Source organism: Larus michahellis, chromosome 4 (genome assembly GCF_964199755.1).
Source record: "Larus michahellis chromosome 4, bLarMic1.1, whole genome shotgun sequence".
Classification (NCBI taxonomy): domain Eukaryota; kingdom Metazoa; phylum Chordata; class Aves; order Charadriiformes; family Laridae; genus Larus; species Larus michahellis.
This window is the reverse complement of record NC_133899.1, coordinates 40,943,844-40,963,229: the sequence shown is the minus strand read 5'-3', so window position 1 is coordinate 40,963,229 and position 19,386 is coordinate 40,943,844. Positions and strand designations below refer to the sequence as shown.

At 47.7% G+C, this 19,386-nt stretch overlaps 1 protein-coding gene across 4 annotated transcripts in view; it reads right to left on the bottom strand.

Moving 5' to 3' along the window:
* ARMH4 (armadillo like helical domain containing 4) overlaps window positions 1-19,386 on the bottom strand; it is a 73,580-nt gene that overhangs the window by 53,094 nt on the left and 1,100 nt on the right. For 3 of the 4 annotated variants that reach the window (XM_074584212.1, XM_074584211.1, XM_074584214.1), the window contains exons 2-4: window positions 12,261-13,653; window positions 10,581-10,793; window positions 9,099-9,317 (exon numbers count right to left, since the gene is read on the bottom strand). In XM_074584212.1, coding sequence (XP_074440313.1) covers window positions 9,099-9,317; window positions 10,581-10,793; window positions 12,261-13,596 — 1,768 coding nt within the window. In that variant the 5' untranslated portion in view covers window positions 13,597-13,653. Of the gene's footprint in view, window positions 1-9,098; window positions 9,318-10,580; window positions 10,794-12,260; window positions 13,654-15,240; window positions 15,577-19,386 lie in introns of those variants that run through there. The other variant, XM_074584213.1, reaches the window with a different exon arrangement.

The following is a 19,386-nucleotide window of genomic DNA, read 5'->3' as shown; positions in this document are numbered from 1 at the left end:
GCACAGTGGCTGTAAGGCCGCGCTGTAGGTGAGCAGCACCAGCAAGGCACTGGGCACAGCGTGTGGTGCAAACACCAGCATCAGGAACATGCTACAAATAGGCTGCGATGGCAGTGAAAAAAGTTGTTTTGTTATAATGGCTTGTAACGAGCTGGAGATGAAGCCAGTGTTGTCCTAACCTTGCTAAAGGCAACAGAGTTATACTGGGGCCTCTGTTTTCAGTTGAAGAAACCTTCACTGAAGAGGGATGTTTCTATCTTTAGATATTTTCCATTAACATTTGCAAACGTTTTTACTCCTCAGAAGATTCAAGAAACCATTATTTGTCAGGTTTAGCACACAAGAGAAATAGCCTGCTGCGCCCTACGCTGCAAGAGTGTCTCATTAGAAGGTGACAGATTCACTCACAGTCACAAACTGAATTCAAACATTAAAAAAAAAAAAACACCACACAAACCAAACTAAAAAGAAGGTTGCAGGACAAAACCTAGAGTTCTCATTTTTGGGACAAACTTTTTAGTAGGGCCTGTTGTGATAGAACAAGGGGTAATAATTTAAAACTAAAACAGGGAAGATTCAGACTAGAAATAAGGAAGAAATTTTTTTTACACGAGGGTGGGGAAACACTGGCCCAGGTTGCCCAGAGAGGTGGGAGATGCCCCATCCCTGGAAACATTCCAGGTCAGGTTGGATGGGGCTCTGAGCAACCTGATCTAGTTGAAGATGTCCCTGCTCATGGCAGGGGCAGTAGTGTATTAATTTATGTCCCCCACTATAACTCAGGAGTGACATGAAATCAGTCCTACGCTCTCCCAGTGATGCTGCATGAGGATGAGAAGAATAACACCCATTTCACAGATGGGCCAAGCGTCTAACCAAGGAAGCAATTTCTTTTCCTCCTATGCATACTGGAGCCACTCACAGGGCAAATGGGCAGCAGGGGCACACTGAAGCGTCTTGTCCACCATGCACCCCATAGCTTGTTGTCTTCCACTTCACACCCATACAGCAGCCTTGGACCATGGTCACCCATGTGCGCATGCAGTATAGGAAGCCGAGGAGTGTAAATAATGGATTAAGGATGTGGGTCTATGTCTACCTTCCCTTGCCAGAAGAGGAGGAAAAGGCAGTAAGAAGTCTCTGCCAAATGTTTTCTTCCAGTGAGATTCCTTTTCTGCATTGATTTATGATCACAGCTGACTGTCAAGGCAGGAAGACCTTTCTAGGACAACTCTGCTAATTACTAATCTGCTGTTTTCACATCATCAGTAATAACATCACCACCCAATATCTCCAAAATGCTGCCAAGAACAACCGCTTGCAACAGCTTAGAAGTAGATGGCTGGTAGGAAGGTAGGATGGACTCTCATCATGTGCCAAGCAGTGGGTGCAGAAGCTACGCAAAATCATTAGGGTAAAACCTTCATACTGATGGGTTCAGCTAAGCCCAGCCATGTTCACTGCAAAACTATCTGGGGTATTTGCAGACTGTGTTACATGAATGTAGTCTTAAATGCTTTGCTCTGGAAGCGGAGCCAAATCAAGCAGGGTCTCTCATTGGAAGTATCAGCATCTGGCCTATTGCACAGAGACAAGGAAAGGGACTGTTGGGAACAACACATCCCTTGGGTGGGATCCTACCACACAAAGCAAGATAACCTAACCCTGCCCTTATAAATTCCAAGAGAAGAGGAAGTTACATGTCCAAAGCTTTTCTGTAGCAGAAGAAAATGCTTGCCACATCTAGGAGAGGGAACAGACTCCCGGCAGCAGAGCTGAGCTGATGTCTGAGCTGCAGAAAGTCTTCAGCCTCCACTTGCCAAAACCCAAGAGCTGCAGAAGCTCTTCGACATTGCAAAGACAGCACAAGGAGAGATTTGGATTCTGATCCTAACCTACTTCCCCCCCAGATCTGAGGGGCTTCACATTTGCTTTTTCACAGTCCTGGCTCATCGCTCATCACAGGAGATCTGAGGCACTGAACAGCTTTTGGAAAAAAAAAAAAAAAAAAAAGAAAAAAGGGCAAAAGATATTCCAGCAGGGACCACAGGTCTGCTTCGGTGTTAAGACTAAAAACCAATCATTCCTAAGAGCTGCATTTCCAGCAGCATTCACTGCAAAATTGCTTTCACACTGAGCCAGGCTAGAGAGTCGGTTGAGCAACACAAGGCTATTTGAAAAGGGGAGGCGGGGGGGGAACAACTCACACACAGAATGCTGCAGAATACACAGTATGGACTATAACAAGTTTGCTCCCTAGTTTGCTGCAGAACAGCTCTTCTAACCCGAGGTATGCAGTTGTTGAACTAGCCAGTGTAAAAATGAAGACAAGAAAGATGTGATTTATCAAGTGAGGGCATTCAAATCAGTCCAGACTTTAACAACCATGACCTGTAAGTGGACAGGGCAGAACAAGACAGATGAAGGCAGATACAGAGTTTACTTCTCTCAACAAAATGCTTTCACATGGAAAAGGGCTGTGGGCATGGTACTTTTTCCCAATAACAGAGAAAATAAGCCTCAATAGAGACATTAATTCCATTTTCTCTTGCAAAAAGCTGTTTGGTAGTGTCTCTTCAGAAGTATCCAATTCAACCACACTGCCTGGGAGAGGAACAACCAACAGCCCAATGGTTAAGAAAACATTTGATTTAAGCTTCATTGTCTAGGCAAACCCAGCATGGATCCATCACAGATGACATAGATTAGGGGGTGGATCTGTTTTTACAGGCAACAGTCTCCAGGGTACCAAGGTTTGAGCTCAAGTCCTCTCAGGAGCCAAAAAGAGAAGATGAGTGCAAGCCCACTCAGCTTACTTCTAGTCTGAGCTCACACTTTTCTAAGTTCCTGATCAGCCTTTCTGCAGTCTTCACTGTCCTTGGTCAAAGCTAGCGCTTCTCCCCAGGGTATGTTCTTTGAGAGACTCAGAATGACACCGCTGGCCTCTCCTTGCACCCACACAGCCCAAAGTGTTGATGTCATCCAGAAGGAAACACACCATGCGATCGCCCCCCTCACCCCGGTTTTAAAGACAGCTTGTTATTAAAAAAAAAAAAAAAAGGCCTATGACTCCTCCCAAAAGACAAGACATCCCATGTCAGATTGACAAAAGGGACAGCATCCCACCTGCACAGGGTAGGAAGCAGAAATAAAAGAGCTAAACCAATTTGCAGGGTGGTTTGCCCTGGTCCTGATGCCCAAAGCTCCCCAGAGCAACACTATCCCCCACATGGACCCCAGCGGAAAATGCTCCTTGCAGAGCCTTCAGAAGAAACTGCCACATACCCGCTTATCTGAATCCACCTCCCTAGAGCTGCGAGGGTAAACTGCTTAATCCTCAGATTAAAACAAACAAGAACTCATTAGAAAACTTTCACCCACGCAGTCCAAGTACCTTTCAATAGCAACTGTAGGGGGCTTCTGTTGTTTTTGTTTAAGCTTGAAGAAAAGCATGGGAAAGCTACAACATTAAAGTAAGATTTAAGTGAACTCTAATTCTTTGGACAAATGAGAAGTCAGACAGTTAAAGATTCAAGCATAGCCTGGCCAGAACAAGAACCAAGGTGGGTCAGACTAAGAAATGTCATCTGACCTGCTGGAGGCAGAGCAGTGCCAGAACATCACAAAGAACAAGGTTACTTAGAAAAGTTTTGTTCCTCTCCCAAAAACTAAGAGTAAAAGCCATGCAGCTCACCTCCGCCCAGAGAGCAGCTGGGAAGGCACGTGCCACTTCCCAGACATCTGGGAAAGACAATGTAATGATGCTTTAAACTATTCCTAGAAATTCTTGCAGGAGTTGCTGTTGGAGCCCATAAAGCACAGCAGGTACAACATTTGAGAGATAAAGCTCTAGAGTGCATCATTTGGCACAGTGAGCCACTGGAGAGATTGTGTGGTTTGAGTTTTGTGAGAGCTACCAGTGCCTCCATAGCAGAGCAGGGTGGCCAGACCCTGCCTCCCATCGCAGAGAAGCATGGACAAGGCTGAGGTCAGCACACTGGCTGCGCACGGCAGGAGTTTCCTCACTCCTCCTCTTAGAGTGAGCCTTTAATTAGCCTAACACCCTCTTAGCTGCTCACCCACAAGCTCCCAACTCACTAAGGGCTTGATCACCCTCCACACCCCTTCTTCCTCAAGTCTCACGTGGATTCCATGAAACAAAACCAGCAGAGATATTGTCTTTGTTCAAGCGCTTCTAGGAAAAGAAAAAAGCTTGGTTTTGATGCAAGATTCTGCCACAATTTGTTCTTCTTTTCACAGTTCTCTGCTACAAAGGAGGAAAATTGGGGATGAACTACCACCTACTATGAAGAACATGGAAGTCAGCCTGCACCGGAGGGACAACAGTTCCCCTTTCAGGGGGAGCAATAAACTGGAAGCAAGACAAAAGTTCATACCAAGAACATTTAATAATTAATTCATTTTGCTCTAGCTTTGTTTTACATCTCTGTTCCTTGCCAATTTAGCTGATATCCAAAGAGCTGGTGAGGAATTATAGTATCAGGCTAGTTAACCATGCTGGACTAAGTGCCTGTCTTATTTACACCCCTGCAACCTCATTTAAATTTTTAATGGCATTGCAGAGATTTAATGAGGCAGGTCTTAATCCATGCAGTCAGGGTCCAAATAGCAATCCCAGTCAGAGACTTGATTTCCAGAAAAAATGCTCTTCACCTCCAAAAAAAGGCAGCTCCTGGTACTGTGACCTAGCTCAAAAGAAAAGTGTAAGAGGAATTTAAAAGGGTCTTGCATAGTATTATGTAAATGGCCACAAGTTCTGAAATATTTTCTCAAAAAAGGCAAGCCTATGCCTTCACTTTTGAAGTATGACCCGCCGATTAGATGGCTGTGTACAAGAAGAACAAAATACAGGGGATGTAGAAGAGAATGGAGAAGAGAACTAGGGGAGCTCTTCTCACTGAAATTAGTTAAGCTATGGTTTCCTTGGAAGGGTAAACTTGAGTACACAGGTCAGTAAAGAACAATAGAAACTGTTTAAACCCAGACACAAGTAGGTATTAAAATATCATGAATATGTTAAGGTCAGAAAGCCTAGAGCCTCATATGACACTGTTCTGGAACAGCCTTTAACGCAGCAGACAGAGCAAACACAGGGCAGCCCACAGCCAAGGTTGAAGGGAGGTCCCCCATGACTGCAGGACACTGGATTTGCTGATCCCAAGGGCAGTGTCAGATGTGTTTCAGCATCACTGAGGGGCTTCTCCACAGCCAAATGCTGCATTAGGTGGGGACAGGCCAGCTACCCAGGCAGAGTACTGGAAAGGGCCCTGTGCAGCAGACATCTGATACTGCCTTTCCAACCCCTCCACCCCAAAAGACCAGGATTCTGCCAGCTGCAGGTTGAGAGCCAGCCTGACTAATGAGAAGCACTTCACATGCAAGAGCTACATGGCTCACATCTCATCCCTCTAGAGCAGCTGAGTTTAAGTTGCCCATTTTCAGAGCTATTGACTGTTCCTGACAGCACACAACAGGTAGAGCATCTCCTGCTTTTTATAAAGCTTAAGCACCCTCCACATCCAGCAGCCTACACGACAGCTGAACCATGTAAGCAGCTCACCCCCAGCATCTACAGCTTGAAGCAAGCCTAGATGACTGAACAGGAGCCAGCCTTAGGGCTTACACACTGTTACAGTGCAGTTTGGGATTATTTTGGGGTGGGGTGGAAGGGATGAACACAAAAAATAGAATACACAAATCAGAAACACCAACAAATCCTATCCTTTTTATCCAGGCTGTGATGGGTGAGGCATCACTCTTGGCAGCAGACTAGTTCTGTACTAACTGCTGGTTTAGGATTCACATGTAAGGATGATGTGACCTTCAAGGTCCTCATAGAAAGAGCTCTACCCTACCTCCTGCTTAGCCTCAGAGCATCCCTGGATCACATCTTGTGCAGAACAGCAACAGGAGCTCCTTGAGGACCAGCCAAGAGGAACCATCTGCTCTTGTCCTCTGTCCACCAGGTTTCAGCCTAACACTGCAAGGATCTTGCAGAAGAGGGAACAAGGCAGGCTAGGTGGCACATTGCAAAGTTACACCTGCCAAACGCTGCCAAGCTCATGGAGTGCAGCCATCTCTGCCCATACCTACCATGGCGGACATTATGGCAAGAGAGTTTAGTCCAAGAGAAGAGTGGCTTCTTTCAAAAGAGCCACTTTTCAAAATGCATTGGGAGGCTTACACAGTGGTCCTGAGTAGGCAAGCTGAACTAAATTATACATTTGGAACCTAGAAGCCCTACAGAGAAAGCTGCAGCGTCTAACTTGCTAGAGAGACAAAGATTCTGGGCACAGGAAAATATACAATTCAGTCTCCCAGACAAGTAAGCCTCATCCTCTGCTGTGTCCCATCCCCACATCCTATAATCCCTTTACAGGGTTTCTCTGGCTAGGAAGGGCAAGTAGAACTAGTCCCACCACAGTCAAGGTAGGAGGATATTTGTTACCCAGCTAATCTCTCCAGAGTCCACTAGAGAGGGGGATAAGCTCATCTAGAGACATATTCAAAGCAGCTCATGTTTGTCTGGGCAATTTGAATTTTAATATGGTTTTGCATCCAAGCCAGGTAAGTGAATATACTGATGCAATTAACTGCAGGCAGTTTGGCACAGATGGTCCCCAAGAAACAGAGTTGGCTGAACAGCAGGGGTTTATATTTAATGATGAGCCAGGCCCACAGTCAGGCAAGTGAGCAAACCCCACTGCAGGCAGTGGAGACCAGCTGAGCTCACTCAGCTCCTTCCATTTCTTCCACTGGTGAGCAAGGCACAGCCCCCCTGCAGAGGCCCAAAATCCCTCATTAGGGACCCAAGCATATGCCTCCAACAGCAGTGATGTCTGACCTTGGCATCCTGCAAGAGCTTGACCACCCTGGGCTGGGGCTCAGCACAGCTTTAAAGGAGAGCACTCCCAAACACCTTCTGTCTGGCAGCATCTAAGTATTCTGAGAGTAAGCACTAGGAACTGTAATTCTGGGGGAATGGAAAACCAAGCTTCCAAATGCCACTCCACCATGAGGATGCAGTATCCCCTAATGGCTTTTAATGTATTTTTCTCCATGTAATGGCAGAGTTGCAGCTCAAAAGCTTCCTTTTTGCTTAACTGGGGCAGTAGCATCCCCAGGCAGAAAGCCTATTCCCAAGTGGTATTTGTCCCATTTTACAAGATGTGGGTTGGCGATCCCTAACACCAGGGAAAATTCTGGCTCACTGCACTAAGGTCTGGGTTGATCAGAAGAGATTTAGACTACAAAAGCCTTGCCAGTTGTCAAAACCACACAGCACAACCAGAGTGCACTGTGTCCCCTGGAGGACAGGCACCTGCAGAGCCATACCCCAGAGCCAAGAAACCCACAGCCTTCTAGTTGAGTCATCATCATTTAGGAAAGCTGGTCCTAGCTACAAGCCCACATTTGCCCTCAGAGGAGCTTAGAGCTTATTCAAGAGCACAAGGGAGCTCAGCAGGAACCCAAGAAAGTCACAGCAGTCCTATGTCAAGAGGAGAAAGGTGTTTTTCTAAATGCCTCTGCAGAAAGTCTCATTAAATAGGGAGAAACCAATGCTCAGTTGAAATGGAAATCCCTCTTATCTTCCTGTGCAGAAACCCAGGCTTCTAAAGGAGATCCCAGAGGGCTCAGAAACAGTTTAGCCTCCTGAATCATACTGCTCTTGCTAAGCAAAGACCTTTTTTCCCCAGCCTGAAAGATTGGGTTTCCCCCCCAGCCTCCCCGACCCATGCCCTTCTTCCCCTGCTGCCACTCTCCCACCATCAGCACCACATTCATGCATTGCCAGATACATGCAAGATTCATCCTGGCAAGGGGCAAGTGCTGTAGCTGGAGGCCCAGAGAACCCATGGCAGGCTTCAAAGCAAGCAGCAAGGCTGACAGAGAGCAGGAGCTGCAGCACCTCACACATGCAGTGGGGAGGGCTCCCAGCTTGTGCTGCCCTCTAAATTTAACAGGAATGAGAGTTATTGCTTCCCGCAGAGAAAAGATGCTGATTAGCTGTTGTCTACAGCACCCCACCTCTAATCAGAAGAGAAATACCATCTGGCATGCCACCCCTGGAGGGCTGCCAACCTTTGCAGTAAAATATGAAGGCAAGAGAAGGTCAAGATAAAGGAAGGGGAGCAAAACAGGCAGAAAGATTAATCCCTGCCAGGTGCTGTCAGTCCAGACACTGGAATACAGAACTGGATGGATAAGCAAGCAGAGAAGAGTTAAAGAGAAAGAGTGAGAAGCAGAAGTAAAGCAATTCTCTGCAGGAAAGTCACAGATGAGCTGATAGCAGATCCGAGCTGCAGACCAACTCCAGAGTAGGATCCACTTCACCTAAATCTCTCTTAATGGGCATTTGCCCAGCTGGAGTTTGCATCAACTGTCTGAAGACATTCAGGGAGCAGAGACTCCAAGACCAGCAGTGGGCAAAAGCAGTTTAAGAGAAGGGAGCCCACAGCTGAGGCAAGGCTGAAGGAACCAGTGATGGGACAGCAGCTTAGCAGGTAGCTTTGAGTTGGAAGGCCATCTTAAAGGGCGACTGAGCATTTGCCTCTCCTAGCAGTGTTTCATAGGGAATGAAAATAGGGTATTCACTTGTTTTAGCAAGGTTTCAGCCAGCTGGACACCAAGGTAGCCATCTCATGGTGAACATGCCCCTACATTGCATGTGGTGAGGATTTCAGCAACAGGGTGGCAAGGGCCCTCCAACTGTCTGAACATGTTCCCACAAGTGCGACCTGGTACCGAGGCTCCGCAATGGATGCGCATGCCAGCAGTTACATGGGCGCACAGAGACAGACTCCGCTGCAACAGAATGCCACTGCTGCTCCCTCTCTAAGGGAAAACCCCATCCCTCCCACCACAGCCACTTGAGTTTCAAGCATCCTCCATGACACTGTTCACTGCTTGCTTCCTGTACCTCCTGGAAGGGGACAGGTTGTTCAACAATTTTATTGACAACAATAACATGTGCAAATAGCTGCACGCCAAACCGACAAATTGGGGAGCTCAGTGTCAAGGCAAGTGGCCCACTCCGCATGAAACTGCCTGCTTCTTAGCCTTGGGATCAGTAGTACCTTCTGACTCCAGGCGGTCCAGCCCATAGGTCACAGCTGTACTGATCTTCCTCACAGGTGGAAGAGCTGTCCTCCTAACAGAAGATGCCATTGATGCTGGAGTTACCAGGACCATAGTTTTGCTGGATGGCTCCTCTGTCTGTCCAGACTGGGTAGCAGCCAACCCACCAGGAGCTGGAACAGCATTCTCACTGGTGACCAGGACCACATCTGCAAGATCTACAAAAGACACAAAGCAGCAGCAGTTTGTCACTATGATTTTAAAACCCCACCATTTAAGAACAAACTCCTTAATGAAAACTTAACTCAGAGTGGAAGAAGTTATTAAACTCTTGCCTCTTTCAAGATCTGCAAGTGGCTCTGCTGTAATGAAAGCTTCTCCTCCGGGACAGCCAGCACAGGAGGTTCCCCTTAATGAGAACTCGGCTAGGTTTCACTTCCATTGCTTTGAGGACCACTAGTCACCACCCCATAGCAAGATCAGAGCACCAAGACACTGGTAGAGATCTGAACCACCTGACAGATCTAATTGTTTATTGCAAAGATAGAAATTAGTTGAATGTATAATTAAATCCCAGAAGCAAATTAATTAGTGGAAACTGCCGGAAGAGCCTTCTCTCCCCTACAGAGAGGCCTTAATTTAAGAGATACAATGCAAATAGGTTTTTCTTTTGATGCCCTGAATTGTAAGAATTACCAGAAAAACTGCCCAGCAGCAGTTTCATTGCAGTGGTACCTACTACTACAGAAATACACTCAACCTCAAAGCCAGCTTTGTGCTAAGGGAACCCTTGCTACACTCCTGTTACAAAGGCAGGCTCCTACATGTACCTGCCAAGGTGACATCAAGCCAGTAGGCAGCAGCTGAATGAACACAACTGCTTAAAGCATTTCTGTACGAGCTACATCAACCTGATAAGAACTTGCCATTCCTCAATGGAAGCAAATATATTGCTGGACTCTTGCAAGAGGGTCACACACACACACCACACAACCTGCCCTCCTGACCTTCCACTGCTCCCACGTTGCCCTGATGTTTGTTCTTTGGGCTGAGCATCAGCAATCTGTGACTGCTTTTGGCTCCAGAAGTAAGAGCTCTGCCTCGATAAATAAAAAGGAGCTCAAATGTTTAAGGCTAGAAGTCAGCTTGCTGTCAAAGATGGGCATGGGGTTTTGTTTTGGCGTGGTTTGGTTTTTTGTTTGGTTGTTTTTGTTTTGTTTTTTTAAAATCCCTACTCCATTGTTATTTGGGCCAAAAAGCATATGCTGGCATATTTCAACATAGTGGATCTAGTAGCACAGGCAGGAAGCAGTAGCAGCCCAGGGCTAGAGGCAGCCTGCAGAAGGCTAGAAAAACGTCACTTAGACTATGGATGCTGTGTGGTGAGACTTCAGTACCCAAGCACTCGTATTGGTTTCAGATGTACCATCCATCTCATCTTCTGTGAGAATGAACCCGCAGTCCTTGAAGCGGAACCCTACCTTCTACATCTGGAGTGTTTGCCATAGAGGAAGTACCAGTTGCCACTGGCACCTGGGTGGCACCGGGAGCAGTCGTCATCTGGGTGTCCTCTCCGCTGTTTTCCTGCGGAAGGCTTGCAGCTCCTGTTCCCTGGGTAGCACCAGGCGCCAGTGTCACCACTGACAGAGCAGCATCAGCCTCCTGGGCAACTGCTGTCACCTCCTGAGTAACACCTGCAGCAAGAACACGTGTCAGTACCAACTCACAAGACAGCTGACAGCAACAGAGCAGAGGTTTGAAGGAACATAACTCCATGCATTAGCATTTGCAGAGCCACAGAGCAAGCAGCAGGTCCAGCCAAGTACCATCAGGGCAGTGCAGCATAAAGGCAGATGTGAGAACCCACATAACAGGAATGAAAGCAGCAAAATCAGTCTTCATTTTCTTAATTGCCCCTTTAGGGACACGTGGGTCCACCGGGGAGCAACACCATGGGAGCACAGCACTGCAGGCTTGTGGTGTGAAATACCATTCAAAGCAAGTGAGGCTGCCAGAGCAGTGCTTTTAGTGACCAGCTCTCATGGCTACAACACTTCAGCTTTGTAGAAGGGTTTATTTTTGTTGCACAAGTCTTATTGATAGTGTTGTTTACCCAACATCTGGGAAAGAGCAGAGAGGGAACCTGCTGACAAGTCAAGTGCTTATGAATTAAATCTAGAAATTAATCAGTCAGGTTTCAGCACCAGCATGCAATTAGCTTTTCTTCTTTAACAGCAAAAGCTAGATCTTTTGGATGCAGTGAGGGGAAGTTGTCCTTTTTGCCTCTGTAGCCTAAGAGGGAAGATTAAAGATGCCCAGCGATTAAAACAAAGTCCTAGGAACAAATCAGTCCAGGAACATGTCATTGCCCAACACCTGACCAGACTTATTTTTAGCATTCCCCCTACATTTTGAACACTGAGTAGAAACATTGTCAGTGGGATGACGGTATCATCTCCGCAGGTAAATACAGTACAGGGTGACACCATCAGCCTGTGGCAGGCCATCTAGGAAGATTTCTGCCCACTGATAACAGAGCTGGCACAAACACTGAAGTGTGGCCAGGCTCTGACCATCCACTCTATGGTGGGGAGACAGCACCAGGAGCTTTTGTTACAAAGGACAGAGAGCTCCAGACAGATCTTTTGATCTGAGCATCCTTCTAAAGCCATGGAAAACATCGGTCACTCACAGGCTACTGTGACAGCTCACCTATTCCTGGATTTAGGAAGCATTTACAGCCATCCATTGTCTCTGCATCATCTGCACTGACTGCAAGTGTCCATAGCTAGCAGTCAACAGTCAAGTGATCCAAGATGCCAGTTCATTTAATCCCCCCGAGAATTATCTCCCTCTCTGTTTTGCAGGGCTTGAGAGTGAGCCACAAGTTTGCCATGTCAAAGGGACACTTGGAAGAGTATTATCCTCCTTGAAACCAAGGACGCTTAACCAGCTGGTCAGAGGCTGGGCTCCCTAGTCACTGGAGAGTCATGCCAGAGGGCTATTCCAAGCGGATTTACATCTCTGGTCAAGGGGAGATACCTACAACCAACCACAGCCGTTCCCCTCATCCCCTACATGAATACCAAAACTGAAGCCCCTACTTGGTAGTACACTGCACATGCACTACTTCATTAAGTTAACAATACAAGATTTTTTACCTTTCCATGAGCTTTCCAGAGTAGGAGATAAATCAGACTGTGTATCTGTCACCACAGCAGCCTCCGGCTGTGATGGCAGGATGCTTTTCCCCTCCTCTGCTGTGACTGCACTTATGTTTTCCAGTGAATCGAGATCAGCCATGTCTACACCTGTCAGGTTTGCAGTGTGGAGAGCATCACCGCTGTCTGTGGGAGCTGCTGGCAACTCCTCCCCTTGCACTGGCATTGTGCAGTTGATCTCCTCAGCAAGCCCAGGATTTGGTGGAGGGGATGCTGGCAACGGCAGCACTCTTGTCACATCCTCTTCCTCCTCCACACCTCCCTGTGGGGTCTGGGATGGTTCTGTTGCCCCCAGGTCCTCTGTCATCTCCTCCTGAGACATGCTTACCCCTTGACTTCTGTCTCCCGGTTTTGTGTCATCCCAGTCAGGTGGCACAGTGTCCATAGGGTGGCTGGTGACAGTGCCAGCCATGGTAGGCAGTTCTTCTCCCCTGACACCCGTCCCTCCTTCCAGGCGGAGGGAGGCCTCAGTCACCATGAGGGGATGTTTTGCAGCCACAGATGCTCGCACAGCCAGGGACCTCAGAGGGCTCCCTGTGCGGGCTCTTGGCATTCCCACCTCAGAGGTCACACCATGAGCCTGGGGAGTTGGGATGACAGGGTGGTCACTGGCTGCTTCCCAGCTGGGAGGGCTGGGGTACAGCGTGGGCTGGGACACAGCCGAGGGGTGCAAGCTGCTCTCTGCTGCCTCCTCCTCCACAGCTGTCCCAAAAAGGGGGTTTGCTGAGAGGACAGCAGAGCTGTGCTCTACTTCAGCACCACCCTCCGTGGTGGCCTCGCTAATGGGGCCACTGACAGACTCCTCCTGGACAGCAGGGTTCGGCGTGGTCACAGCTGTGGTCAGCATGGCCTTGAACGCATCATCCTCATCCAGCTCCGGCTTCATGGGACCAAGGTCCTCTTCATCTATGGCAGCCACTGCCACAGCAGAGGTGCGAGCACCCAGTCCCTGGCTGCCTGGGCTGACGTGGCTCGGGCTTACAGGCAGCATTTCTCCTTCCACAGTGAAAGCTTCATTTAAGAGTGTCCCAGATGGATTTACTGACGCTCCACAGGGCTCTTCAGAGATAGACTGTTCAGAAGGGCCCAGGTTATTTTTCGAGTTCAGCATGCCTGTCCTTTCATCTTCTACCCCATTTCCTACCCAGGGGCCATGCTGGACCTTTGTCATGTCCCTCTCCTCCAGTGGCTGAGATGCAAGGCATGGTGGACTGGAGCACAAGAGCAGGATGCTGCAGGTGACCACACAGATGTTAAATCCTATTGATCTACTCATAGCTGAGAAGAGATGTGCCCAGAAGCCTGCAAGGCTGACAAGTCCAGAGTGCAAGGCCTAGAAAGGGAAAAAAGGAGCCAAGATTACTCATACCCATAACCATCTATTGACCCAAGGTATTTAATAAGTGGGTGACAAGTTCCAAGCATACTAGTCCATGGCCAGTTCTGAGCAGACACCTCTTACACATCCCAAGCAATGGATCCCATCATCTATTTTACTGTACCTAGACTAGCCAGTCTGAAATCTCATGCCAGACAAAACCAAATCTTGATGTGAAATCCAAGACAGACCTTGCCATGCTCACACCCCAGTGGTAGAGTGCTATGTTCTACCCAGCAGCCATCAGACTTGCACGCATATGATGAGGATCAACCTGTTTGTCCTCTACCAAGTCCAGGAATGATGCTTGTCAGGGCCAGACTGAGGTCTCAGGCCTGTTATGGCAAGCCCTGTTCTGTGCAGTGACACAGAAGGACAGCAAGGAACTTGCTCAGAAGAACAAGGTGGGTCTATAGGGCATAACATTGGACCAGAGCCAAAACAGGAGGCTTTAGGGCTGCATTAGTGTCATGTCCTGTATGAGCTCCCTGGCCCCATGGAGAAAGGCTACAGCCCAGACAGCAGCACTGCTGCATTAGCACACTGCACCGTGGAGGCCCTTCCAGAAAGTTTCACATGTATAATCATTGTGTGCTTCGAGAGGTTCCAAGAGAGCGCTGAACCAGTAGCCCAGCAGTGATCCAGCCACCTGACAGCCTGCTCTTGGCAGGCTCTGCTGCCTCCAGTAACACAGCTCAGGCCGCCGGGCAGATGGAGGACCTCACAGCAGCAGCAGCCGCCTGCTCCCAACCACCTCCCTCTGGGCAAGTGCCTCTCAGTCCTGGGCTTGCTGCACCATCACTCAACAGCAGAAGACTATCCCATCCAAGGCCCCACTCATCACATGCAGGACAGCTGGTCACACAAGTCTCACCCAGACAGCAAACAGCCCTCCATCCCACAGCAAATCTATTAAGGTCCTCCTTCCAGTACCAGGAGGCAGCTTGTCAGTGGCACAGTCAAGCTCTACTGCAAGAAGCCTCCAACCATCAACAGCGTCACTTGTTTTGGCTGGTATGTTCTCAGTTTCACAAGAGAGCCACTCTTGCCTTTGAGAGGCAGGACTAACGAAAATTAGTAAGGAAAGAGGCTGGGGTTGTCAGAACCACTCCTCAGGCTTCCAAAGACATTGCAGTCTTGCTTATGGGCACCAGGATGAGTACCCCAGCTTACCAGACTGCTCATTTCCCCACCCAGACAGCATGTAGATAAATATTATTCACATTTGTACACACACAATGCAGCAGCAGGCCACCTAGCACTGCTTTGTTACACAGGGGTGTACCACTCCTCCATGTCTTCTCATGCACCCATGGGATGCCGTGCCAGAGGTAACAGCTGTTGTGGGGAGAGGGATCTCAGTAACACCACATTTGTGCTAGTCCATGTAGCTCAAAGGCCCTCTGTGTCCAGCTGCTCATATACATTGGAAAGCATTATTGTATGTGCCCAGTCAACCAAACACAACCAAAACACCAGAAAGCTCATGTTGTATGTGGTCTGGTCCCACACAGCTATGTGTATTCCCATTGTAAAACATACCTCTTATTCCACACAGGAGGTAAAGACTTCTCCAGCTGAAGACCCTTATGATGTGCAGGGCTGTCTGTAGCACAGAAGACAACCTCGGCATTACCAGCTTAGAGAGACACAGGTCAGAGTCAGCTACCACAGGCTCTGCTCTCTGGTTGAGCCTTCAGGGCACACCGAGTCACTTTTTCCACTCTCCCTGCAGCCCCAGCCCTCAGTTTGCGCTGCTGGAATAACTCCCCATCACAGGCCACACATACACCTGGTGCTCAGGGACAAACAGAAACCACCAAGAAGCTGTTCACCAGCAACAGGACGGATACCTTTCACTTTATTTTTAGCATCTCCTTTCTCTGGAGGGTGGGTGGCTGCCCATCTATCACTACCCTCCCTGCCAAAAAAAAAGAAAATAGTTGAAAACTGACAGTATTCAGCTACTCTTCCAGGCTAATCCTTTATGCACTTTCATAATTAAAAAGCACTAAGAGTATATTATGCAAGTTAAATTGATAGTGCCCAATGACATGCATCTGCCTTGCTGTGCTGATGAATATGAGCTATGTTCACCTCACACCCCCTTTAGCAAGTGACAGTTAAGATCAAACATACTGAAACATGAGGTTTGGTTTTGTTCGGTTGTGTTGTTTTTGTTTTTTTTAAATAAGAACAGTTTGGATCTAAATACAGTTTCTCTGGAAGTCAGGAGTCTTTTTAGGCTACATAAGTAGGGTTAGCAGTGGTTAAACCTAGACAGAACTCCAGCTGCACTTGAGAGACAGCCATAGCATTTCTCTTGCAGTCATACACATTATGCATATGTATATATATTTGCAGGTTTTTAGCTCTAGGTTCTCAAATAGCCTAAGACATTCAGGAGGTGGTTAGCAGAAGTACTGAAAAATTAATCTCTCTTCCTCAACAAGCTCACTCCATCTTTACTAGGATCAGGAGTGTCAGTGAATAAGAGGAAAAGCTGCTCCCTAGAAGAATGGCTTTTAGAGATCCATTAATTAAAATGTAAAAAAAAAAAGTATTAAGAGCCTTTCCTCCTTATGGCTAGTGGATAACATGGGCAAGCAGTACTAGCCTGACACAAGAGTTCCCAGGGTACTTGGGCAGCCTCATACTGTTTCCCCCAGTCTGAAAAGCACTCTTGACTGTAGTTATACATTTATATAGGCTAAAAATAGTGCTGGAGAGCTATTTGCTCAGGAAACCCACAACGACCAGATCTAAGCTAACCTAGACCTCTATATTCAATGAAAGCTGGAGATAGCGGCGTGGAGCTTGCTGCAGGATAATGGCACAAGTTCACACTTCAAAGAAGATTAGTCAGAGCTTAAGATCTACTTAGCTTTAGGAAGAGGCTGGATTAGACAGTGTATGAACAGCAGTGACCTGGCTATCTTCTTAAGCAGAGTTTGACTCTGCTGTAGCACCTCCACTTAACACAAGAGCGATCCAGGTTTTAGTAGGTAGCTGGCTGCAGAGCAGCTTGTTACTCAAGCTGCATCGGGCTGTACATTCATCCTCCCATCTGGCTATTTTTACAGTCATTCTGCTCTACAGCCTCAGCCAAGCAATACGAGCAAGCTGGAGCATGCTGCTCTGACCAAGCACCTGTACAGTAAGCTTAAGCTTTTTTGTTACTAGCTTGAAGCTGTAGAATAACTCAGTATTTCATGCCGCAGGAACTCCTTGTCGCCAGATTTCACCTGGCATTCTCCAAGCCAAAGCCCTGGAGGAGAACTGCCAAGCACTGGGTGGAAAACTAATCCTTGCTTCAAATAGGAAACACACACAGAGGGCAAGAGGCAACACCAGGTACTTCCCCTGCACTTAATAACAACAAATCCCAAGAGATGCAGTTCCCCTAGCCGCAAAGGTAGCACAACCGCAGGCAGCCAAGGAGCTTTATCTTTAGCATGGAAAAAAAATTAAGTTGTCTCTTAATACCTGGTAGCCCAGAAAGAAGCACAAAAGACCTCTAGGCTAAAAATAGGTGCCAAAACAAGGCATCTCCAGAAGCTGCCCATCAGAATGAGAACCCGCTACTACTGTGGACAAGTCAGTAAGGTGAGGGACAACAGAGATAAAATGGTCACCAGCCAAAGCAGTCTTGTAGACTCAGCTGGATCTTTCTGAACCAGTCTGCTTCCTTCCTCCACACCATTAGCAATAGCTATTAAACCATTAACCCCCTCTGTGAGTTTCAGAGACCTGTTTGAAGGGTCAGCTCTTGGGAGGACTGACAAAAGCCAGCTCAGAAGGAACCCCAGCCTGTTACGGTCCCTCCAACAAGGCAGGCTTGAAGGGGACAGCCCAGAGCAGTCCAGATTTCTCCTGTTCAACAGCTGTTCCTTACATGGACCAGCAGTCTGTGGACACATACTACAAAGGATGAAACTCTCCCCTCCACCCCAGCTGTACTTAGCTACTCCTTAGGATGGCTTTTTAGAGTTTCACTCAGCCAGTTTACTTTGAAAAAACTGGCAAGAAACCCCTTTGCTGTTATTTTCTGCCTTTAGCAAGTTCTGGCTGTGTTTTTCCTAAATTGTTGAAACAGGGAAAAAAAGCATCAAGCTTTTAACTCACTTGAATTAATAACCCTGTTCTAACAGTCCCTCTCCCAGAGAGGACACTTGTCCTCTGAAGCTGAAGTGGCTGCATGCACCATATAGCAGTGAGCACGGGAGATTATCAGGTCAGCTTCAGAAAAAGAAAATCACTGTCTAGCCTTTGCAGCACACAGCTTTTCACACCTCCAAGTACAAGCTTGATTATGCCAGCTTTGACTGGCTGAACAGTCCTGGATGTGCTTGGCTTGGCAATTCAGCCACTGATTGATAAGGGAAACAGACAAAGCTGCTGCAAATCTTTCAATGTGAAGATTTAGGCAAAACATAGAAGTCAAGCAACAGCCAGCAATCAAATGCTTGTTACCAGAGTGCTAATGTATGCTACCCAAGCCTTATTACTCATGCTGAATACAAAAGCCAGCACACAATACACTGCAGAACTCCAACTCCTACTTTTGCACACAAGCTGAAGAATTCCTTCATTTCATCTTACGTTGTGTCCTTGTCCAGTTCAACGAAGTGAATTGTAGAGCCGACACTCTTACAACACATACTTCAGATAAACAGACCTCAACCAGTTAAGTCACCTCCAACAGCTCTCTGAAATCCCAAACAGCGACACGACTCCACACCAGCCACCAACACAGCCCGAGTTGGACGAGAAAAACTATGTAGACACAACCACGTATCAGAGGGATGCATCCTCCTCTACCTTGGAGGACAGATCCTTACAAGCAAATAAATGAGATCTTAATATTCTGTAAGGACAGCTCCCTACCAGTCCTAGTGAGGCACCTTAATACATAATACATCACCTCCACTTCCAGCATTGGTGTTCCAATAGTAGTTCTTTGAGAAGCGGGAGACATGACATGTTTTAGACATTATTCTCCCAACCACTAAGCGATTGCTTGCTTTGTTCAGAACAGCGTAAGACCACCTACGGAAATCCCTACTCAGATTTGCAAGTGAAAGCCGCATAGTTCTTCGTGGCTTCTGACCCATGCCAGGTCCCCAGCACCACAGAAGTCAGAGGTCTACCAAATTCCTGAGGGATTAAAAAGATTGCGAGGAGGAGCACGGGGGGTGGGGGGGGAGGCCATAAGAATGAGGCCAAAGGGTGTTACAGTTTTCAAACACCAGAAAGATGGAAATGCTGCTCTCCGGACTGACTAGGAGCAGAGCAGTAACATTCAGATTCCAATTAGCAAGAAACACTCAGAAATTTCAGCGCCTCCCCTAACACAGAGCAACACTGTGCAGCAGATCTCCTGGAGGATCATTAGTCTCTGCAGGTGAAGGTTTAAAACCAGATTAAATACACCTTCTCAGGCCCTTTTAGCTGGGTAGAACCTGCTTGTTCACCAGGGAATGGGATTAGGATGGCTCAAGGCACGATGACACCCAGCACACCTGCTTGCAGGGCACAGATCCATCCCCTCCCCCTCGCCCCCGTTCTCCTCAGTCATATTTACAGGTGAGCTTAAAGACCCAGAAGCACATCCTTCCCCTACAGCCGCCCACCACGCACACGGATCAAGTGCAAACAACCACCCGGCGATTTCTCCAGCCCAGGCCC